The sequence below is a fragment of the Astyanax mexicanus genome, chromosome 10 (assembly GCF_023375975.1).
Source record: "Astyanax mexicanus isolate ESR-SI-001 chromosome 10, AstMex3_surface, whole genome shotgun sequence".
Lineage (NCBI taxonomy): Eukaryota > Metazoa > Chordata > Actinopteri > Characiformes > Acestrorhamphidae > Astyanax > Astyanax mexicanus.
In genome coordinates, this window is record NC_064417.1 from 33,555,668 (window position 1) to 33,581,888 (window position 26,221).

General features: G+C 37.8%; 1 protein-coding gene and 1 long non-coding RNA gene across 4 annotated transcripts in view; both read right to left on the reverse strand.

Moving 5' to 3' along the window:
- rnf130 (ring finger protein 130) overlaps positions 1-26,221 on the reverse strand; it is a 93,103-nt gene that overhangs the window by 11,364 nt on the left and 55,518 nt on the right. For all 3 annotated transcript variants that reach the window (XM_007245505.4, XM_022684026.2, XM_007245504.4), the window contains exons 4-6: positions 18,860-19,110; positions 14,106-14,177; positions 4,879-4,961 (exon numbers count right to left, since the gene is read on the reverse strand). In XM_007245505.4, coding sequence (XP_007245567.3) covers positions 4,879-4,961; positions 14,106-14,177; positions 18,860-19,110 — 406 coding nt within the window. The remainder of the gene's footprint in view (positions 1-4,878; positions 4,962-14,105; positions 14,178-18,859; positions 19,111-26,221) is intronic.
- LOC125804801 (uncharacterized) lies at positions 10,518-14,097 on the reverse strand. Its single transcript, XR_007440978.1, has 2 exons — positions 12,060-14,097; positions 10,518-10,929 (listed from the first exon to the last, which is right to left on the reverse strand). It is a non-coding gene; the product is annotated as an uncharacterized LOC125804801 (long non-coding RNA).

A 26,221-nucleotide genomic window follows, 5' to 3' on the forward strand; every position in this document is an offset into this window, starting at 1 on the left:
TGCTTTGAAATGGCTCCAAGTGACTTCCCTGACTTGTTCAAGTCAATAATTCGCTTTTTCAGATCCACACTGAGTTCCTTTGACTTTCCCATTGTAGCTTTTGTAGCTGAGTCTAATCACTGGGTCAAATGAGCCCTATTTAAATGGGCTCATGAGAAGTCAACAGCTGTAGTCAATCAGAATCACTTACAAGAAGTGAAGAGGCCATGACATGAGGCTAATTTGATTGACACAACTCGCTACATCACCAAAATTGACAAATTTTGTTGCTGTATGTATATTTTTGACCCAGCAGATTTGGTGACATTTTCAGCAGACCCATAATAAATTTATGAAAGAACCAAATTTTATGACTGTTTTTTGTGACAAACATGTATGTGTTCCGATCACTCTATCACAGAAAAATAAGAGTTGTAGAACTTATTGAAAACTCAAGACAGCCATAACATTATGTTTTTTTACAAGTGTATGTAAACTTTTGACCACAACTGTATATCAGTGTTTATTGAGGGTGTTTATGGACTAATATCTCCTATTCTAGTGTATATCATTGTTTATAGAGGGTGTTTATGTACTAATATCTTATATACTAGTGTACATGAGTGTTTATTAAGGTGTTTATGGACTTATATCTCATATTCTAGTGTATATGATTGTTTATTGAGGGAGTTTATGCACTAATATCTCCTATTCTAGTGCACAGGAGTGTTTATTGAGGGTGTTTATGTACTAATATATCATATATTAGTGTACAGGAGTGTTTATTGAGCTGTATAAGGACTATTCTATTACATTCTAGTGTATATGTGACTGTCAAAAGCGTATATCCTAAGTGTTACAGTGTTGATGTCGAACTGAAGGGTTGGTAAGACAGATCACTGCTGTTATAAAGATCCCGCACACGTTCTTTAAAGTGGATACATGAGACACAGAGGGGTAATGCAGCAGGACGTAAATTGAATGGCTCTGACTGGGTCAAGTGATGTGCCATTAGCTCGGCTCTGGCCTATTGATCCGGAACAGAAGGACTGGCACTCACACTCACACACACCTGGTCAGGAGGAAAGTCACATATGCTAGGAGAAACAATGCTAGGAGACTTATAACAATTATAAGGGTATACCTGTACACCTCTGATAATCAATAAGTAAATTTAATGTTTTAGGCCTGTTTATGTTTTTAACATAATATTGCATTTAGGAACATAATGCATGATTTGATACATTAAGTTTTATCTTGTTTTATGATTTACATTTTATTTAAATTTTAGTAAATCAAATAGAGTGTTAAACCTAAAAAGTTTAGAGTGCCTTGTTTTAAGTCTTGTGTCCTAAACTTAATGTTTTCCAGAAACATTATCTAGCACCATTAGAGCACTGTGCAAGCTCTGCAGAGCCAACACATGCACAGAACCTCGACTCAATTGTAACATGTTTATTGAGACGTTACAATAAATTATTATACATGTTAATATAACTCTGAAGTGTGTTTGACAGCTCTGGCTGAGGTCATGCTGAAACTCTCCAGATATCACGCTGTTCTTTTATGCAGGGGCTGTCAGTTATCAGTGCTGAGGAAGTCAGTAGTCAGCTGAGTGCTTAGTGTTGATGATAAAACTGTGCACTTTATTGTCCCATAGTAAACCAGCCCCGCCCACTTCCTACTCTGTTTGTTTGTTGGCACTTTTCACACTATGTTATACAAATGTTACAGGAATGATCAGCAATGTTTTTAAATGGTTACAGGAAGGTTAGCCTTTAATGGTACAAAAAATACATTCAGAAGTATTCTAAAAATGTGTTTAATATTAGAAAAGCACATAAGTAGTAAAATGTAATAAAGGTAATAAAATCAATAATTAAAAATAGCATTTTTTATATTCCAACTAAATGTGAAAAGTTCATATTCAATAGATAATTATAAATTAATAAATAATTTATTATAATAATACATTTACATAACCAAGAAATAAATGTCAATTAGCTTTTTTGGTTGCCAAGTATTCTGTGAATCTCTAATATTAACAAAAATAATGACGTACAAAAACAATTATGATACAGGAGATAAATATATTGAATATAGTGTGATTTAATGCAATACAGTGTAAGAAAGACGATACACTGTATATAAAATTATTTGTTTTATAATTTTTATCAAATTTTAATTAAACTGCCAATACGAACACACCATTATATATATATATATATATATATATATATATATAAATCTAAGTAAATCTAAAGTTTTTTTTGTTTATCTAATTAGAGCATTGGGATCTGAAAATGGTTAGGATTTGCCTCTAAACATTCCATTTATTAATTATTTATTTTTTCATTATTACAATGATTCACTTTAAATAATTACTGTTAAGTATTGCAAATCATAAAATCACAATGCTTCCATATACTGATCATTTCTTAATACCTAGAATAAACTGTAATAAACTATAATATTTTCAAATTCATTCATTCTCCTGTATTAAATTCCACCTGTTCTCAGTGATACTAACACTACAGCAGTTTCAGCTCTGAACACTAGGGGGGGCAGTGCCTGCAGTGGGCTTACTCTAACACTGAACTAAGAATGAAGAAGGCCAAAGCGCTGTCCGTTTCCGAACATCCGGCTGGAATTCACTGTTCACATCGTAAATAATGATTACGTAATCCACAGAGCGACGCAATAACGCTGGAGTTCTGAGGCATTCCCCACGGTAACCCTGCAGAACAGCAGCTGAGGGGAGATTATGTTTAGCCTGGTTTAATCCCTCTGGACAGGGATTGTTTTGAAGGATCTGGAGCTGCTGTGGAGGAGATAATGGAGGTGATCGGGCCGGGGGAGCAGAAGAGGAGGCTCGTACTCTCCCTGGTGTGAGACCGAACTCTCTTGGCGGAACTCTTGGCGGAACTCACGACGGAAGACTCAGCAGAGAGGAGAGGAGGGTTTATATGCTTTCACTTCTAGAAAGCAGTGTTTTGAACCATAATCACTGCAGTTTCTGCCCAGACCTAAACCAGGCCCAGTATCAAACATAGAGTTCAAAGGTTCAGACATGTCAACCCACAGAACCAAATCCTTAATTTCTCTAATCATCATATCATAACTTCATATTTATAAGTGTATCATGTTGTTGACCCAAGTATCTAAATGTGATTTAGGAATGGCATTGTTTTAGGACAGTAGCTGTGTTTCGTTTGTTTTATGTGTTTCCTTATTTTCCCCCAATTCTAAAGCAGCGTAAGATGTATCCATCTGGGCAAAGGCAATCCCATGATGCATTTCACCAGCTCACAGTTCCAGCGCTTCAGTAGACTGATTTAATATGACTGATTTAGGTACAGTAATTTGAAAAGAGTGATTTAAGTAGATTTTGCTTTAGCTAATTTTTCTAAGTTAACAGATTCAAGTTGAGTCAGTAAAGTGAATCGAGTAGAGTGAATTGAGTAGAATGATTTTTGTAGATTTTTTTAGTTTTAGTTGAGATAACAGAGTTGAGTGATTTTAGTAGGCTGATTTGAGTTGAGTGATTTGAGTTGAGTAGATTTGCTTCAGCTAATTGATCTAAGAGAAGCGATTTGAGTCATTGCAGCAGAGTGATTTAAATAGAGTGATTTGAGTTTAGTGATACAGGAGGGGGACGTTTCTGAGTACAGTTTTGGAGGGGTGACCTAGAAAGTCAGTGTCCAGGTGTCCAGCTGTGTGACCGAGGCAGACGCAGCAGATGGTGCTCAAAACTCTTAGAGCCGTAAGAGGAGGAATAAAAGTGTCTTTTTCTGTGTGGGCATGTGTGTGTGTGTGTATGTGTAAGAGAGAGAGAGAAAGATGGTGTAAATCCGCCCGGAGGTCGGTGAAAGCGGCGCTAAAAATAACCGGAGAAGGTCCAGCAGGGGCAGTGAGTCACAGCTACAGTCCAACAGAATTTACTAACATAACACAAGCACACACATACACATACACGTAAACCCTCAACTATTACAAGTTCTACTTAATGTGTTATATCTGAATACAGCATTTTTTACCAGGCTTGTACCATTTTAATCCCCACTGGCTGATACATAACAACAGTGGGTGCTTTACTCCAACCAGATGGGACTACTTTTTTCAGTGGAAGGAATCTGACAATCTGAGGGGGGGTGTGAACAAGGAGAGTGACCAGGGGTAGTGAACAGGGAGAGTTATTGGGGGAGTAAGGAGAATCCTAAACGGGGGAGTGAACAGGGGAGTGAACAAGGAGGGCTATTGGGTAAGTGAAGAGGGGAGTAAACAGGGTGAAAAACAGAGGGAGTGAAAAGGGGGAGTATATCAGGGATTAAACAGAGGAGGAAACAGGGGCGTGAACATGGGGACCAAGACCTGGGGGAGAGAAATGGGGAGTGAACGTGAAAGTGAACAGCATGAGTGAATGGTGGAGAGAACTGAGGAGTGAACAGGAGGAGTGAAGGAGAGTGAATAGATGAGTGAACTGGAGGTGAACATGGGAAGTAAACAGGAGGAGTAAAAGAGAGTGAACAGATGAGTGAACTGGTGAGTGAACAGATAAGGGAACAGGAGAAGAGGATGGAGATTCAACTGGTGAGTGAACTGAGGGGTAAACATGGGGAGTAAACAGGGAGGGAACAGGGGGAGTAAATAGTAAAATGAACTGGGGAGAGAACAGAGATGTGAACAAGAAGAGTGGAAGAGAGTGAACAGAAGAATAAACTGGGGAGTGAACAGATAAGTGAACAGGAAAAGTGGATGGAGAGTGAACAGGAGAGTGGGCAGAGGGAAAGTGAATAGTGTGCTTTGAAACGTAGGTTTATATATTGCATAACTGTGCTGTGATGGAAGCTCCAGGGTCTGGGCCTGTAAGGGGTTAAATCCATAAACCTGGGCACTTACTTGCAGGGCAGAATGCAGACCACGTCGTTCAGCTGGTAGCCCTCTATGCACACGGCGCAGTGATTGAAGTCCGGACCCGTTTCCTGGAAAATAAAGCACAGAAAACCGGCTAAGTGAATCTGAACCCAGAACAGACGCCAGACGTCAGAACCCGGCCAGCGGGGAGGAGAGCGTCAGCACAGGAGAGCGAGAGCGGTCAGACAGAATAGGTCGGCACCAGCAGGAGGAAGCAGCGGCAGGCCGAGGAGATGATGTAATCCCTGCCGTGTCATAGCGTGGGTTGCTTAGCAACAGCCGTGTGACGACATATGACTGGGCTGAACTGAGTCTGTGGCATTACAGTGCTGTGTGACCAGAATAATCAAATACTGAGAAGCAGAATCAAACAAATAAACAAACACTGTTTACTCCTAGCAAGACAGTAATATATTATATTATATCCGTATATACTTCATATAGCCTTAAAGATATTGCTATACAGGAGACATAGTGTACAGAAAATGAAAAGCCAACATGCTAGCCTCAAGGTAACACACTAGCCACAAGCTAACAAAACAGCCACAAAATAACACACTGGCTACAAGTTAACACACTATCCACAAGCTAACAAAATAGCTACAAGCTAACAAAAATAGCCACAAAATAACACACTAGGTACAAGTTTAAACACTATCCACAAGCTAACACACTAGCCACAGGCTAACAAATAGCCACTAGCTAACAAAAATAGCCAAAAAATAACACACTAGCCACAAGCTAACAAAACAGCCACAAGCTAACAAAATATCCACAAGCTATCACAATATTCACAAGATAACAAAAATAGCCACAAGCTAAAAAATAGCCACAAGATAACACACTAGCCATAAGCTAACACATTAGCCACAAGATAACAAACCAGCTACAAGATAGCACACTATCTACAGTTTAACAAACTAGCTACAAGATAACACGCAGCTACAAGATAACACACTAGCCACAAGCTAACACACTGGCCACATGTTTCCATTAGTCACAAGCTAACACACTAGCCACATGTTTCCATTAGCCACAAGCTAACACACTAAACTTGTAAGCCACAAGGTAACCACAAGTTGATACACTAGCTACAAACTAACACACAGACAAGTAACTATGCTAGCCACAAGCTAACAAACTAGCCACACACTAACACCAGCCAAGTTAACACACTAACAGTAAGCTAAAACAGCCAAAAGTTAATGCATATGCTAATATGACATAAGTGAATATAGTAGACTAAAACAAACACACAAGTTATAAGCTAACATATTAGCCACTATGAGGAATTATAAACACTGTAACTCACTTAATATGCTGTTACAGCTCCAGAGCTCTGACTGTGAGGCTCCTCCTGCAGTCGAGAAGTTAAACACGGCTAATGATTTTGGGACAGAACTGCCACAGTTTATTAGAGCTGCAGAAACCCAAATTCTCAAGTTAAAAAACTTCAACTTCTTTCACAACCATATAATGCACCAAATATTTAACAACCAAAAATATTTAACTAAAAATTAAAAAAGGAAAAAGGTAGGAAAGGAAAAAGTGAGTAAGGAAAAAAAAATATATAATTTAAACCAAAATGTAGTTGAAATAATGTGTCATATATGGGCATGTCTGCTGATATGTGAACAACAAATGCCAATTTAGTTTCATAAACAAGACAAAATATATTTAGGCTATTTAATTCAAAATTAATAAAAAAAAAATATGTCCACTTTGCCTGTTTTATATATTTTTAATTAAAAAAAAAAAAGTTCCTAGGTTTCTAAACATGATCAAGCTCTCTGTATCTCTTGATCCTAGTCTACAAACTAGCTTTGGATATTTGAAGTAACATCGAAGCACTGTTGTAAGTCGCTCTGGATAAGGGCGTCTGCTAAATACCTTATGTAAATGTAAATGTATTTTTTTTTATTCTATTAAATATTGTCCCCACTGTGTCTGTTCTCATGTACTGTCCCCAAAAAATTCCTCTAATTAACACAATAGATAGCATTATATCACTATGTGATTACAGTAGCTCAAAACCAACATACGAGCCATAAGCTAACACAATCCAGAAAGTAACTACCCACACTACCCATGTCTTAACACACTAGCCATAAGCTAACAGGCTAGCCACGTATTGCTGCTAGCCACAGTTTGACACACTGCCCACAAGATATCGCTGGCATCATATAATACTGTATATGCCCTTATAAATGCTCAACTCAGTGGATAATAAGGTTAAAGGCTCTGGGTCTGACTTTGTATATCTGGATACTTTTGGACATTTGCTGTAGCAACAAAAAGCAGTGTAGACTGCAGAGTGTCCTGCAGTTTTGGATGCGGGTCAGCGCAGACTGTACCGACATAATTCCATCATCTAAAAAGCTGAGAGTCGGGCAGAATTCAGGCCAGAAACAGCACTAAGCAAAACATTCACCTTGTTTTCGGCTTTATGGTAGCCAATGCCAAGGGACTGTGTGTATGTGTGTGTGTGTGTGTGTGTGTTATAAAAGTGTGCTATCCAATGAATGAGCATCAAGAACAAGAATGAGAAAAACTAAAATATGCATTAGTAGGGATGTATTAATGCATTAGTAAGCATGTAAGAAAATATTGATATACTGAAGAACTGCAATTTTATGTTTTGCAACACTATACATTTTTACTTAAGACCACTTAAGTTTTGAGTGCTTAGAAAATATAACTTTTCTTTTACTTTTCAGATTTAATAAATAACAGCAAATAGTAATTGATGTTCTGTTTTTCAAAAATGTGATAAAGAAACACAATTAACTGCCTTGAATTTAGTTTTGCAATATATTGAATCGTAACACCCTGTATTGTGATACATATCATATCGACCAATTCTTGTCAATGCAAAGCCCTATTTGTTAGACATATTTCTATGTGTGAAAGCAAGCCCCACCCACATCATCAAAATCTAGTGGAGTTTTAATTTTAAATGCAAGTTGACAGTAAGCACAGTCAAATCAACTGCAGCTTCAAAACATGGTGTAGGTAGTTTCCAGGTACACAATACATGGACAAAAGTACCGGGACACCTGCTCATTCAATGTTTCTTCTTACAGTATTCAATGGTATTAAAAAAAGAGTTTACCCTGCTTTTGTTTTGGAGTAACTGACTAACTAGGCTTTCAATTAGATTATGGAGCATTGCTGTGTGGATCTGATGGCATTCAACAACAATAGCATATACAAATACATACACAGATCAAGCATAAAAAAAATACGGCCCCCTTCTTCTTCTACTATACTCACTCCACTTGTATAATTCTATAATATTTCTATAACTACAGACTGTAGTCCTGTATCTGTTTCATTATTATCCTGTTCATCAATGCTCAGGACACCACAAAGAAGCTCTGAATCTGTTGCTAAACAGTTTGTGTTGGTCATCTTCTAGTCCTTCACCAGTGGTCACATGATGCTGCCCACAGGATGCTTTTGGTTGACTATTCTCAGTCCTGAAGTAACACTGAGATGTTCATTATGTTATGCTTGATCTGTATATAGTAATTATAAATCCCATGCAGAGTTGCAGCAGACTACTGTATGACCCTTCATCTGACCTAAACCATCCTCCCCGTACCACTGACGTTCGTGGGCTGTGAGCGAGTGACGCCATGACTCCGCCCCCCACTCCATCACGCTTGCCGATGTTCTTCCAGGAAGCATCTTTTCCTCGGGAAGCTATTTCTGTCACCTGGCCGTGTCCTGGTCAAGGTCGTTCTGCGGTGAGCGGTGTTGAGTTTCTAATGGCCCCTCTCAGCACAGCGCCATCGACTGGGACCAAAGGGGAGTGTGTGTGTGTGTGTCTCTGTGTGTGAGAGTGTGTATTAAGTCCCAGGAGCTCACACTGAGGGTGGATAGCGTCCCTTGGCCAGCCGATAAACAGCAGCTTGAAGCAGTGGGAGTGTGGGATGGAGCTCCGCCAAAAATAACACACCAGCACACAGAACCACAATAATGAAAAAAAAAAAAAAAAAAATATATATATATATATATATATATATATATATATATATATATATATATATATATAAATTTAATAATTCACATTTTTTAAAACGCTACTACCATAGATTTATTATTTAGTTATTAATTCTAATGCAGAAACAACTACTGATTTGGTTTTTTTTAGCACAGGTTTCTATTTTGGGGACTATGAAATTGATAGTAATTTGGGTCCAGTGTCATCGCTGAAAGCATGGGCTTACATACACAATTTAAAGTGTTATTAATCTAGGGACGCACCAATCAAAATTATTTAGCTTGTTAATTTAGTTTTTTATTATACTGAGTAATAATGACTAATTTATTTTAATGTTGTCGTTTTTATTTTATTAGTTTTGTAATTGTTTTTTCTTTAAACAAATAATACATTTAGGCTATATTATTTATACATTTGTGATTATTTAAGATTTGGTTTTCAAATAAATGTTTAATTTTTCCCAGTTTCAGCCTAAAATGTTAATCCTGGTGCTGCTGAAAAACAGCATTTAGAAGCAGTGGAAACATGTGATGGACTTCAGAGACACATGTTTGGCCTCCACAATCCCCTGAACAAACTGAGATAAGTGTTTTTGGATGTGCTGGAGCTTCACAGCATGAAGGAAAAGCCACAACTATTGTTCAGCACCTCCAGGAACTAATTCAAGACGCTTAGAAAACTATTTTAGGTGACTTTACCTAATAAAAACACGTAGGTTAAAATACCAAGAGTGTGCCGATCTGTCCCCAAAGCTAAATATGGATACTAAGAATAATCTAAAAAATAACAGACAATAACGGGCTAGTAAGTGAAAAGTCAGAATAATTTAAACCCACTAATCATGACAAATATATTTTAAATCATATTGTGCTTTTTTGTATATCTGAATGGGTGTTAAAAATGTTACATAAAAATATGTGATAAAAAAGTGGCGAAATTAATGAAAAACATTATTCAGTATTTGGCATTTGGCCAAATGTTTTATTTTTGATCGTTTTCAGACAAAAAGATTAATTTTGTTGCATTACTAATAATTATAGTGTAGTATAAATCTGCAGGCTGGTACATCTTATCATTGGAAACAGAGACCAGATCAGGATCAGCTGATATTCAGCACTAAGTGTTTAGATTTGTATCAGGGTTTTCCTGGTTAATTATGTATACAGTGGCTTTAACCCCTGTTGCCTCTACACCTCTCTCACCTGTACTCAGGTGTGTTTACAGACTACACCTGTTAGGAGTACAGCAGAGTGACATCACTCCACCATGCTGATACTACAGACAGGTAGATCAGTGGCAGAAGTGCTGTAGTTAAAGGACCCAAACCAGATGTTTTATTTTTATTGCTTGACATACGGCATGAACACATCGATATACTGCTGTTATGATTATGTCAAACTAGCCTTTACTCCATATTCTACCCTATACGATACTCCCAATTCTACCCTATACTCCATATACTACTGCATACCCCCCATTCTATCATATAGTCTAAATTTTACACCATACTACAATATATTCCATATACTACCACATACTCCCTATACTACACCATACTTCATCTCATTGCTGTCCAATAAAAAAACAGGAGACAGAAAAAACCTTCTTTCAATGGAAGTCAATGTAAAAATAATTTATTTCAGGTCATTTTGTAGACTTTCTATTGGTCCGTTCATCAAGAAATTTTGGCACAGTGTAAGGGACAGTTTGTCTGTTTAAATTATGTAGTAAACTAAAAATCAACAAAAATGGACAAATGTGTTTTTCATTAAACAGGGACGATATACTATCACATACTCCCCCATACTACACCATACTCCATATACTATCACATACTCCCCATTCTACCATATGCTCCATATACTAACTTTTACTGCACTATACTTTATATACAACCACATACTCCCTATATTACCCAATGCTGCACAATACTCAATATAGTACAAAATATTCCCAGTACTATCATATACTACCCTACTGAACTTATACTTATTACTTATACTTACTTATTTCATACTATACAATACTACCTAGTAGGGTTGCAGCGGTAACCGGTTTCACGGTATACCATGGTATTAAAATGCACGGTTATCATACCGTGTGTGTTTGCTTATTACCGGTAAAACGCAATCCAGCGGAGAAACTCACCCGCGCATGCGCAACTCTGCTCCGCTTCAGCTGCTCAGCACACAGCGGCGAGAACAGCAGAAAGTGCATCAGACTAAACAAATCTCCGTCCGCCTAAAAAAAGGCTAAACTAAAATCAGCAGTGTGGGACTATTTCAGAGACCCGCCGAACGCACCCGAGGATGGTTATCCGATTTATAATCAATGTGGCCGTAAAGTCACAGCTAAAGGTGGACATACGTCAAACCTGTTCCCCCATCTCCGAGAACACCACCCTGCTGTGCAGCGCAAAGTATGTTTAGTTTATAATTTTAATCTGAACATAAATAAAACCTCTTTGTAGTCGTGCACAACCCATGCGGTAAGCGCCCGCAAAAGCGCTGAGTTATCCGAAATTTGGGCACGCAGGTACAGGCGTGAAGTGCGTGCTACGACGGATTCACGTGTCCGTGTAAAGGTGCTCGCCGGACTGGATGTGAAAGACGCCATTCATTTACATGCATTAATTTTCAAATTCTGACGTGCCTGTTTTTCATGTGTTAAAACCAGACTCAGAAATAAATCCCCTCTATCTGGTTATATACCAACTTGGCAGTAAAACGGACGTTTACAACAGTTGTTGATCAGACACTGACCCAGGCTCAGTTTATCAGATATTAAATAATTTAAACTTAAATAATTGTACTGAATAGTTTAAACACATGATCTTTACTTCTTAGAGGACATGTAATGTGTGACACGTGTGTGTGTGTGTGTGTGTGTGTGTGTGGGTGTGTGGGTGTGTGGGTGTGTGGGTGTGTGGGTGTCTATATATATATATATATATATATATATATATATATATATATATATATATATACACCCTTAATGACCTTAAGAGTAGTGGAAAAACCTGGTTTCCTTCACCTAATGGTGTACAGTTTATTTTTTTTAAGGAGACATTAATAATATATGTAACAAACTGTGATACCGTGATAACCGTGATACCGCGGTATTTTCTGAGACGGTTATCATACCGTTGCAACCCTACTACCTAGTCTACCTTATACAACCCTTTAAACCACATAGTTGTACCCTAAATTCCATGTATTATCCTAAATTATGCTATTACACCTCCTACACTCCCTATACTACTCTACTCTATAATCCCCCATAGTCCATATACTGCTATATACTATCCTATACTACCCTAAACTCCCTATACTACTCTACTATACAATCCCCACAGTCCATATACTGCTATATACTATCCAATACTACCCTAAATTCCCTATACTACTCTACTATATAATCCCCAAAAATACATAAACTGCTATATACTATCCTATAATATCCCAAATTCCCTATACTTCTCTATACTACTCTACTATATAATCCCCACAGTCCATATACTGCTATATACTATCCTATAATACCCTAAACTCCCTATACTACTCTACTCTATAATCCCCCATAGTCCATATACTGCTATATACTATCCTATACTACCCTAAACTCCCTATACTACTCTACTATATAATCCCCAAAAATACATATACTGCTATTTACTATCCTACACTACCCTAAACTCCCTATACTTTTCTATACTACTCTACTATATAATCCCCTATAGTCCATATACTGCTACATACTATCCTATACTACCCTAAACTCTCTATACTACTCTACTATATAATCCCCCAAAATACATATACTGCTATTTGCTATCCTATACTACCCTAAACTCCCTATACTACTCTACTATATAATCCCCACAGTCCATATACTGCTATATACTATCCTATACTACCCTAAACTCCCTATACTTCTCTACTATATAATCCCCACAGTCCATATACTGCTATATACTATCCTATACTACCCTAAACTCCCTATACTTCTCTATACTTCTCTACTATATAATCCCCACAGTCCATATACTGCTATATACTATCCTATACTACCCTAAACTCCCTATACTTCTCTATACTTCTCTACTATATAATCCCCACAGTCCATATACTGCTATATACTATCCTATACTACCCTAAACTCCCTATACTTCTCTATACTACTCTATTATTCCCCATAGTCCATATCGTCACTGTCCAATGGAAAACACTCTCCAAAACAGCAATTTTACAGGAGAAAGAAAAAACCTTGTAAACTGGCAATGGAAGTCAATGTAAAAAGAGTTTATTTCTGGTCATTTTCTATTGGTCTCTTTATAAAGAAATTTTGGCACAGTGTAAGGGATAGTTTGTCTAAAAATCGACAAAAACGGAGATAAGTATTTTTCATAGGACAGCAACGATATACTGCTATATACTATCCTTTACTACGCTAAACTCCATATACTACTCTATACTACTGTACTATATGTGATAATTGAGTGGATGGAGGTCCAGACTGTTTCTGTGTTTTCTGTTTCTTCCCCCTCTCTCCCGTCCCTCTAACCTCAGCCAGATGGAAGGAGGGTGTAAGTTTCTGACTGCTCTCTCTCTCTCTCTCTCTCTCTCTCTCTATCTCCCCATATCCCTCTATCTCTCTCTCGTTCTGTCTCTCAGGGTGGCTGATGTTTTATTCATGCCCAACACAGGCCTGACCTTGACCACAATCTGATCAGCACTCACTGACTGACCATCTCTCTCTCTCTCTCTCTCTCTCTCTCTCTCTCTCTCTATTTCTCTCCGTACTCCAGTAAAGTTCCTGCCTCAGCGAACACCTGACGCTCACTCTCCTCCACAGATGGACGAGCTGTCCTGCCCTTCGCTTGGCTCATTTACAGATACGCACCCATCCGAGTATCTGGATTCTCACCTGACATTGTTAACCCTTTAACTCCATGAGCGGTTTCTCGGGTCTGTAAGGGTGCAGTGAGGTTATGGACTCCTGTAGGTTCCTCTGATCTGTTCTAAAGGAGCTGGTGTTGGTGAGGAGCATTATCTGGGTTCTGGAGGTGTTTGCATTTCTCTGGGTCTCTGGTTCCTCTCTGATAGTGGAGGATTACACACATAAACGCAGTTGCCTGCAAGCTAATGCTAATGCTACTGATAATCAGTTTGTTGTAAAAAGCCACGCTAAAGAAGCAGCAGCTCACCTTGTCCCCTCGCTTCACCGTGCGGGTAGTCAGCTTACTGATGGCCTTCTTGGCAGCATCCCCAAGTCGTCGCTACAGAAACAAGATTGCAGGAGAGAGAGAGAGGGGGAGGGAATTAGAGAGAGAGAGAAAAAAAGAGAGAGAGCATGAATCAAACAAACGCACTGTAAATTAAATTAGCCTGCTAACGAAGCAGCAGCAATGACGTCATGATTAAAAACAGAGCCTGTTTTATCACTGTGTCAGCAACAGTATTTAAACAGTATTGGCATAATATTAATGCCGTATTAATACAGTATCCAAACAGTACTGGCATAGTACTAACGTGGTATTAATACAGTATTAGAACAGCATTATCATTCTTTCAATACAGTTATTAACACAGTACTGGAACAACATAAGCAAACTAATAATACATTGTTAGAACAGTAGTAACCGTGTAGTCCTTATGCAATATTAATACAGTATTACTGCAGTAACAGAATTAATAGTATTACTGTAGAATTACAGAAGATTTTACTCAGCAAACAAACAAACCTCCTCCTTTCAGTGCTACTAAATTACACCCCTCAAATGAATGCATGTTGTGTGTTAGCAAACTGCAGTATTAACACTGTATTTGTGCAGTGCTAATGCCATGTTAATGAGCCATTATGGCAGAACTAATGCAGTATTTATTCTTTATTATTGCAATATTAATGCATTATCATTGAAATATTAATCAAGTATTAATGCAGTTTTATTGCAGTATTGGTGCATTATGACTAGGTCCGAGACAAAACATTGATAATGCGATATATTGTACTGTTTTTGTTTGTGATACATTATCAATAAATCATGTCAAATATGAATATTTGTATTGAAACATTTTATTTAAGACCCGCCCCTTAATTTGATTTACTGCTTCATTACTCCACATGGTGGCGCTAATCAAATAAACAGTGTAAAGCAGCAGAAACTGACACCAATAAATCCCTAATTTCTGGTATTTGCTTATTTAGGCGTATTTTATCCTCTTCAGTAACACAGATCTTGTAAACTATCATATAGAATTGTCTTATAATATATTGATTATTGCAAATTCACAATATCATGATATCGTCATAATCATAGGCAATGCATCGTGATAATATTGTATTGTGAGATGCCCTATAATCACCACTCCTACTTATTACTGAAGTAGTAATACAGTATTAATGTAATAAGACTATATTTACAGTAGGGGTGTCACGATCTCGATATTTTATCGAAATCGAATCGAAATGAGGTCACGATCTCGAGTATCGAAGTCAAAAAGAGGATCGACGATCCCTCCCGCGCGCGCTACGCAAATAGCGCAGCGCGCTACGCAAATGGCGCGGCACCAACACAGCGCATCCTATTCATTTAAATAGAGATAGCCACTGCATGAGCGCAGTCGGCGGGAGTGTGATCACTGTTTTTTATCTGTCCAACGGGGGAGGGGGGGCGGGGGTTGGGCGCACAGGTTTTGTATCTGTATCTAACGGAGGGGTGGGGGCGCGCAGGTGAGAGCGTGTGAACTCGCTGAAATGCGTGTGTCAGTGTGACTTGAGAACACTGACTATAGATCACAGTGAGGTGGATTAAAAATCTTAAACTTATAATTGACTACACCTGTTGCTTTCCATTGAATTAAAAAAACATCTTTCTCTCAGATAAAGTAAACACAAGCGTGTTTCTGACTAAAATAAAAGCTTTTCAGGAGAGATATAAGTTATGTGTAAATATTTATAAGACAATACCCACATCACTTATCTAACCAGCCTGTACTGATTTCTGCCCCCCAATAATGCTTTCAATAACCTCTTGTAACCCCTGGGAGCCAGGGGTTACACTCTAATAGCCTTTAATAGTCTTCAGTAGCCTTTAAAAGACTTACCTGGCGGCCGTGGTGTGTCCACTAAACTCCGTAGTTATAAACATCCTGAGGTTAGCAGCGCGCTAACTGACCTGTTTATAATGTAATCCGAGCAGTGCCTCCGTGTCGGCTGTTCTAACCTGCTGCTGTTAGCTGCTTGGGCTGAAAGATGAACTGTAGTGAGCTGTATTATCCGGTTAGTGGGGTTAAAACCTTTATTTGTTTACAGAAACAGTAAAAACGGACTGGCTGAGCTCTGTAGCCCGTGGCTGGGCTGTACTGAAGTAGTGACTGAGTGAAGAGAGCGGGGCTTGTGCTGCTGCTGCTAGTGGTTGGATGAAGAACTGCAGCTTCATGTAATGAGCAGTTTCACCAGCCATCCACACACAGCTCTGATAAACTGCTTGTTTTAATAGTGCACACTGTTGCTACCAAAAAAAGTCACTAGATGGCATTACCATATATATCTTAATAAATAATAATAATAATATTTATAATAATAATAATAATAATAAATATATTATTTAAATTTTATGAGGCATAAAATAATAAGAAAAAAAAAAACAAGAAAATCGAGAATCGAATCGAATCGTGACCCTCAAATCGAAAATGAAATCGAATCGAGGATTTAGAGAATCGTGACACCCCTAATTTACAGTGTTAATGAAGTATTCATCTTTGCTGTATTTGGAGCCTAATTATAAATGTATCATTACTGAGTAATGCTGATCCAGTTGGGTTTAGATGTAATTTCATCCAGACTGGATTTATATGGCTCTGAACTGGTTTAATAATACGTTATGATGAAGGTGAAGGGGGGAACTGATACAGGAGCTGAAGGAGGTCAGTGTGTGTATGTGTGTGTGTGTACACACACACACACACACACACATACACACACACATATCCACCATTAAGATTTCATGAGCTGAACAGCCTGAGCCATTTACTGCATCAAATTTTCAATCAAACACACACAGACACACACACACACACACACACACACACACACACAGTGTCTATCACAGACTGGATGTGCCTGAAGGTCACCCAGGCCAGACATCATGGATCTAGACAGCAACAGATTTGGCAAGGGCTTGAGTTTGTGTGAGTGTGTGTGTGTTACTCTTACAACTATCTATCAGAACAGTTCAGATCACTAATGACAAAACCCAATTGGTACTATGAAGCTAATTTCTGCTAGCTAACCCAAATTTAATCTATTGGGATGTTATCTGTAGGCTAACACCAGTGAATTTCAACACATTTTGATGGTTCTAAGTTCTATAGCTATGCTAATTCTGCTCACACTACTGACCATAATGACATAATGCTCATCAGGAACCTTCGGAACAACAACTAATATATCTTCCCACCCATTTTAAGTCGAAACAAGTGGCTGATTCGTAAACATGTTTGTTTTCTGTTTATGATTTAAAGACTTAACCCCTTACTTTTCCGTAAAATTGAAAACTGGGGGGTGCTATATCATGTTGTATGCAATAATACTGCAAAAGTTTTTCACAAGATGAAAAAAAAGTTGGCTATTTATATGCATGGACGGAATATTTGGAACTTTAGTTTTGTGGTAGATTCCTTATTATTTATTTATTTATTTTTTTGTAACTCTATTTTACGTAGTAAGTAACTGTTTATAAAATAGACAAACTCTACTATTTTTTTTTTTTTCATTTCTAATAGACCAGTCAAAAGTTTGGACACAAACTTTTCTCATTCAATGTAATTTCTTTCTTTTTATGATTTTTTACGTTGTAAATTTAAAGCTGATGTCTGTTTTGGGATTTAGGGCCGTCTCTGGTGAGAGTGGGTAATTGCACAGAGCATGTGGAAGAATTATTTTAAACTGGGAGGGTGTGATGCGGTCTCCTTTCAGAGCGGACGAATCCGATTTCATGTTATGTTCAATCAGAGAGACAGAAAGAGAAAGTGAGGGTGCTCAGTCAGTAACTTCACTCCTTTGTTTCCTTGGATTTATTATGAGTGAATTATTGAGCTACTGAGGTCTGAGTTTCCTCTTCTGAAGTCTCCATTGCTCCACCAGAGGCTGCACGTGACGTAAGTATGTAAAGATGTGGGACGTGGCCAGAAGAACTCCCACAATGAAGCAACCCGACACCCCAGTTTTTAGAATTAATATATTAGGCTTAGCAATACACTGGTACCATTAAACACAATATTTTATTCCATCTCCACTCAGAAATGAACTTACAGTTTATAAACATATATAGATATTTTTTTCCCCCAAAATGGCTAAAAAATCCGATACTAGTTCAGATTTGTCCCTATCTGATCTCTAATTGCAGTATTAGAATAGTATTAGTGTAGTATTAATTCAGCAAAAAGTCTCTCTATTCAATGCTACTAAGCTACGCTCCTCAAATTAATGTATGCTTATGGGTTAGCAAAACTAATGCCATATTAATGCAGCATTATTGCAGGACTAATGCAGTGCTTCTGCAGTATTAATACAATATTAATGCGTTATGTTTGAAGTATTAATCCAGTATTAATGCGGTTTTATTGCAGTATTGATTCATTAATACAGTATTAATGTCAGAATATTTGCAGTGTTTATGCAATATACATTCTTGCTGCATTTGGAAGCTTCTACTAACAAATGATGTATTTCTCATTACAGCTGATTCAGTTGGATTTAGCAGTAATTTATACATTTTATTTAAAAAAATGCAGACCATTCTTGAAATCAGACTAGTTTGTATTTGTTTTGCTATTTACTGTATTTACATTTAATTGATTTTTTGCAGTTTATGTGCATGCACTAAATATAATGAGACCTTCTCTGGATATCTAAAAGTCTCTGATGGTTTATCACTAGTGCTGCTCTATGAGTTACCTGGCTGCGGTCCCTCGTGCTGGTGTCTCTGATCTTCTGGATGAAGTAGAAGATGAGCCACGCTGAGGAGATGATCATCAGGACGATGAAGGAGATGGAGACGAACACCAGCGATCCACGGTTGATGTTCTTGGCCGGACCGCGCTGACCAACCATCACCGACACCAGCACGGTCTCGTTCCGCTCCAGCGGAATCAGGATCTCCTTCCCGAACGCCTCCGTGATCATCACCGCTACTGTATCTCCGGTTCCTGCAGGAAGACCAGAAGAACCGTTTAAGACTCTCTTGCATGTTTACAATAGCAGATAAAAGAACCAGGTTTTAGAATAACTGCAAATCTCTAACATAAAGACCAAAATATCAGTAGGTTTATTTAGTAACATTGGACAAATATTGAAATCATGAAAAAAATTATGCAGCTTATAATTTGAACTGCTAAAGTAGAGTTCTCACCAGGAGAAACATGTCACCCCCATTTTAAAATCACTACGCTGGATACCAGTCGGTTATAGAGTAGATTATATGGTATTATCAGTGGTCTATAAATGCCTCAATGGCATAGAACCAAACCATCACAACTATCGTATCTCAAGTTCCTGCAGGAAGACCAGAAGTAAATGTATGCTTACAGTAGCAGATACAAGAACCAATACAACTGCTGCTTAATCGTACCAGGTTTTAGAATAACTGTAAAAGCCTGCAAATCTCTGAAATAACATAAAAACCAATACATCAGTTGGTATGTCTGTTAACACCGGAGAAATAATGAAATCAATGAAAATGATGCTGTTTATAATTTGAACTTCAAATGTAGCAGCCAAAGTAGAGTTCTCACCAGGAGAAACACATCACCCAATTTAAAAAATAACTGCACAGGATACCGGTCTGTTATAGAATAAATTTAATGGTACCATCACTGGTCTAAAAATCATCCTGAAGATCTTCCTAAATCTTCCTAAAGTTCCTGCAGGAAGACCAGAAGAACCATTTAAAGCAGATAAAAAAAACAATACAGCTCTGATCTTTATTTGTTCCAGGCAAAATATGGATACAAGCCTATTATAGAATGTTTTAGTCTATAAATGTTTTAATGGCATAGAACCAGCATATGTATCTGATATGATGAATCAATATGAGCTGAGCAAAAAAAAAAAGATTTTACATATGCTGTATGTTTAATTTTCTTTATTTTTAAATATAAAAAAATACTGAATGTCAATATTGAAATCAATAAATATCAAATTCAATTTAAATAATGATTGCTTTTGCTGTGTTTTCATGTTTTTGTTGTATTTTTCACATCTACCTAGTTTTTCTACCATGTCTTTCAAGTCAGTTTTTTTTTTCTTTTTTTTTTCCTTGATTATGTAAAGTACTGTGAATTGCCACGGTGTATGAAAGATGCTATACAAATGAATGTGTCTTGTGTTGCCTTGTGAGCACTGCACCAAACAAAGGCCAGGCTGAATTACGGTGCAGTCTGTAATCAATAAAGCCTTGTCCTTCAGTGCTTATTCTAACCTACTGTTTCAATCTGAAGACAGCTGCTCCTAAAACAGCTGATAGAGTCCGGAGTCTGAGCTGTGGTGAAGAGCCTATCAGGCCTGCCCTTGACCCGAGCTGTTGGAGCTGTTGGCGCTGGAGTGTTTGTGGAGCTGGCTGTGATTTAGCCGGCGAGACAGAGGGCCGACGGGCTGTAATGACGTCTCTTTGAGGCAGTATTCTTTGATGCGATCCAGAAACGGCAGCTCGGAACATTTAATCGGTCACCGCCGATGATTGAGTCTGCGCTCCTGACGGTCACAGCTGAGATACATCGCTGACAAATCAGCTCTGGCAGCTTTCTCGTAGCAGGTATCACCGCAGAGGCTGGGAACGAATTACACGCGACGGGGAATGACACAGAACACTTTTCAGAGGTGACAGAGGAGCACAGTCTGTACTCAAAGCAGAATATGAGCGCCACAGATGACAAAGCTTTAATAAACAAAGCTCTCGTAAAACACAAAGTCTAGTAAAAGCCGTTACTGGATATACGCCATCTGCAGCGCTGACAGACGTACCGATGTGGACCAAGAGGTCAGGGCTAGTCCCCTCTGGAGATTAAGGTCAAAGCTAAGGAGTAAACTGAATCACAGTGTGGAGGTGCTTAGTGATACGCTCTAATAGACTGGTTTATGTGGTTTCTGAAACAATGTGACACCCTATGACTCTTCATCACCTCTGTTTAGGTGATACAGACAGTAGAAAAGATCAGTACAATGAACACCTTTTGGCCTAAAGCAAAACCACACATACATAACTTTTTCATAAATTCAAAGAAAAATCAAGTATAAAACTACAATTTAAACATATTTATTGAACACTGATTTTTCATTTTATTTTTTTTACGTTCCAGTGGACATACCAACAAAGCAAAATTTCATTGTTTGGTATAAAGTCTTTTCACACATTCAACTAAACACTTCAACTGTATTATTTCTTTCAATTTCCTGTCAAATAACTCCACTTGCCATATGGTCTGTGAATAGTCTTAACCAGCATAAAGTCCTATTTCATTTTCATGACAAATGACCACACACTACACAACTGTATACTTTTCTGAGCATATCATAGATATAATCAGTACTTTGAGACCAGAAAAAACTGCCTTTTTCCCTGCATAGCATAAGGCACCATATTTTAAACACTGTTTATTCATATGAAGATTATAGAGCATTATAGAGTGCCCCTATGCTTCCTGAGTGTGTGGATCTAATGAACATTATAGAGCAATATAGAGCAACCCCTACACTTCCTGTAGCGTATTGCAGTCTGTCAGAATTAGTATGTGGATCCTATGAACATTATAGAGCATTATAGAGCGCCCCCTATGTTTATTTCTAGTGTACTGCATTCTGTCAGAATAAGTGTGTGTGGATCATATGGACATTACAGAGCATTATACAGAGACCATACGCTTCCTGTAGTGTATTACAGTCTGTCAGAATAAGTGTGTGGATCATATGAACATTATAGAGCATTATAGAGCACTTCCATGCTTATTATAGCATACTGCAGTATGTCAGAATGAGTGTGTGGATCATTTAAACATTATAGAGCATTATAGAGAGCCCCTGCACTTCCTGTAGTGTATTACAGTCTGTCAGAATGAGCGTGTGGATAATATAAACATTATAGAGCAAAATAGAGTGCCCCCTATGTTCATTTTTAGTGTACTGCAGTCTGTCAGAATGAGTGTGTGGATCATATGAACATTACAGAGCATTACAGATTGCCTCCTTAAATTATTGTAGTGTATTTCAGTATGTCAGAATGAGTGTACCCAATGAGGCCTTCAGTGTAAGCAGTGTACTTCATGGTCCAAATAACAACACCAATGCAAAGTCGTTAATAACTCACTTATTCAATAATGCATTTCCTTTTTTTTGTGTAATATTTGTGCCTAATCAATGGTTAATTAACCAGATTGACTAGTTATAGCAACATAGATGCAATATTTTAGATATTAACTTTTTTTAAATTTTGTAAATTTCTGTTTAACCTATTTGCTTTTTGTGACATGCTGAGCTCATGCAATGAAACCACTAGCAAGCGGTTAACCAAAGAATTAGAGCAACAAATGAACCACTGACTCGGTAAAGCCACAGCTCACCATTAGCTTTAGCTCCAAGAACAACAGCTTCATACACCACACACACACACGCAGCGGCAGCCGGTCATAATTACAGACCGAAAACAAGGATTATCAGACTGCTCCTAACAATACGCTTTATTATAGTCAGAGTGAGACACTGGGAGTGTTTGGGCGTGTGAGAACAGGCCTGTGTGGTGGTGGGTGTGGTATATGGGGGAGTGTGTTCAATAATACAGATTTTAGTCACAGATTTCCTCCTTTGTGTTTGTAATACCTTTATCTGAAAATAACACTTGCAAAACCTTGTAAATACATCGTCCACTGCCGGTAAACGAGTTCGATGGAAGTCTTCTTCCCATCAGAGTGACTCGTCTGAGAATGATCAACAGGGGGTGAGTTTACTCATCTCAGACGTGTGGGATTAAAGTTTTTGTCAGAGGGAAAGTTCAGCTGTGCATCTAACACCCAGCAGTTGTTTTCCAAAATGTCAAAATAGAGTTTCAACACTGCCTGTTAGATAAACTCAAATGACATCACTGACTACAATCTTCCCATTTGGTGTAAAAGAGTGTTATTTGAGGTGTTCATGGACTAATATATCCTATTCAGGTGTATATGAGTATTAATTGAGGACTAATAAATTATATATATATATATGTGTATAAGAGTGTTTATTCACTAATATCTCCTATTCTAGTTTATACAAGTAATTATTTAAGGATTTTACAGACATATTTCTCCTATTATAGTGTATAGGAGTATTTACTGAGGTGTTTATAGCCCAATAATTCCTATTCTAGTGTATACCTCCTATTATAGTGTTTATTAGGGTGTTTATAGACTAATATCTCATATTCTAAGGTATATGATTGTTTATTTAGGGTGTTTAGGAACTACAGACTCATATTGTAGTGTATATGATTGTTTATTGTTGGTGTTTATAGACTAATATCTTCTATTGTTGTGTACAAGAGTGTTTATTGATGTGTTTATGCACTAATATCTTCTATTCTAGTGTATAGGAGTGCTTATTTAGGGATTTTACTAACTTATTTTTTATATAGGAGTATTTACTGAGGTGTTTATGGACTAATATCATCTTCTAGTGTATATGAGTGTTTACTGTGGGTATTTATAGCCCAATACCTCCTATTCTAGTGTATAGGAGTATTTATTAAGGGTGTTTATGACTTAATATCTCTTATTCAAGTGTGTAGAAGTTTTTATTAAGGGTGTTTATGAACTAATATCTCATATTCTAGTGTGTAAAAGTATTTATTAAGGGTGTTTATGACTTAATATCTCTTATTTGAGTGTGTAGAATTTTTATTAAGGGTGTTTATGAACTAATATCTCATGTTCTAGTGTTTAGGAGTGTTTATTAATAAACTAACCAACAGGAGAAACATTAGCAGATCAGTGATGTCTACTAATGTGAGCTGTTCCCTGTCTGACATAAGGCTACCCTTACCTACTCTAAGGTGGTTGTTTTATTCATTATCTGCTGCTCTGTCTCTAAAGGTTAAGTCATTCAGTTATTGATCAGTGTGTTTGAGTGGAAACCCCCACCAAGGTGCCCTTTAGCCTGCAGAACGCTGACCGAGCGATGTCTGAGCCCAAAGCCCTGGCTTAAAGAGGGTTTGGAGGGAATGAAGAATACATAAAAGAGAGAGAAAAAAAGAAAGACTGTGCAAAATTGCACAGACACTGACAAGACACCTCCACTCCCTGCTGTTTCAGGACAGTGCGGCTTAAACAGACAATGACTTTTATTAAGTGGCATGAACACAGTTCAATGACAAGACAGTCATTTTCTACAGCATTAAAGGATGCATACTATGGACAGTATAAATAATAATATGAACACTGTTAAAATGTATACCCAAATAAAGGTATATCATACATTACTGTATTGTCTACACATTTGCTATTTAAATATGCTGTCTGTATGCTTGCAATACAGATTTTGCATGTTTATTTATTGTTTGTTTTACCACAGTTAGTTCCGACCCTGCATTGTGATTGGCTGAGAAGAGTTCTATTATTGCCATTATCAGCCGGTAATGCACTGTAACCGAAGCTTTCCATGTATTACTCCACCACATACAAGTAACCTAGCAACAATGCATCACTTTCAATCCAAACAGCGCAGCTACAAACAAAGCAGCAATGGAACTATTTTAACTCGTGGAGTTTTTGTAACCTAATAGATCATATTTTATTGTCTTTTTTAACTCAAAATCTTTCAATAAACAGTGATAATGAAACTGTGGTATAATCAAAATAATACACACGAAGTTTGTGCTATAATGTGTAATATTGGCACTGCCTACGACCGCAGCACTGCAGTGCCAATATTACACTTTATAACACTCCCTCTCGTGTATTATTGCTTAGCTATTAAAACAGACTTTTAGTACGTAGCCAACCCCCTACACCCAAATTCAAAGAAGCAAGCAAGCAGCTAAAATAGACTGCTTCAAATACATTGCCAAACTTCAAGACTATCAGACCAATTACTGAAAGTTGTGGCAGGCTATCATCATCCATTAAACAATAGATTAAGAAAAAGCTGTGTTGTGCCAATTTCCGACTCCCCTTGGCATGCATGCTCCTTATGCAGCAGTATAGATACAACAGATTACACCGCTGATTTCTGTATCTGTACTCAACTGTAACTGTAACACTTATTAAATAAACAGAAATAAAAACAATCCGAGGGGAATCTGGGATGGAATTCAGCAAAACACCTGGAGTGCAACTCGATGCAAATGAATCAGTGTGAAGAATAGTGAGACTCCACCCACATAGCTGATGATGACATTATGTAGTAATGTACTTAAGTGCGCTCAGTCACTAAACTGCAATGTGAAACTAAAAAAAAAGTTGGTTGTGCACCAGGATTGTGCAGCTAAAATCGCTCTCACAGTTAGCTATGGTGGTTTCTATGGTGTTGCTAAAGACAAAAGTAACAGGACTAAATGTACAGAATACAACGTAACGCACAGGTGAACCTCAGTTCAGACTTCGGTCCCCTAAGACCCACTGTGTCCCAGTTCTGTACACTCAATACCCCAACACCAGGGCAACTCGTATCAGCATGGGTACTCAGGGACAGTTCAGGTCGCTTTGAAGAGGAAAACATGCTAAAAGGAGCGATCACGACTTTGCAGGCCCTAGTGAACTGTAAACCCGGTGGAAATGAGGCATCACACACACACACACACAAATGCATTTATCAGGAAATCATATGATGTTATGACTGTGTGCTTTGCCAAAGGCGGTGAAAAGATTTGAGTCAGGCCTGAAAATTCTCAGAATACTGCACGCACACACACATCTTGGTTGATTTTTGTAGTGTGTGTGTGTGTGTGTGTGTTAGTGTGAGAGAGAGAAAGAGCGAGAAAGTACTTCACTTACTTCACAGACAGTTTTCAATTTGAGTTCCCAATCAATGATTAAGCTAAATGCTGAACTACACATTATTCTGAATGGAGATTTTCCATTGATAAGAAAATATAGTCTTCAGCAAGGTAGAGCTGCAAAGATTAGTCGATATAATCGACAATGTCGATTATTTAAATTTGTCGACTACAAATTTCATTGTCGACTAATCGTTAATTTGTAACAGTACTGCATTACACAAAGAGCTGGGGACAGAGGTGCAATGGGAGATGGGTAAATGTCTCACTCACGCAGTTTACACTCAACTTATTCTGTGTCT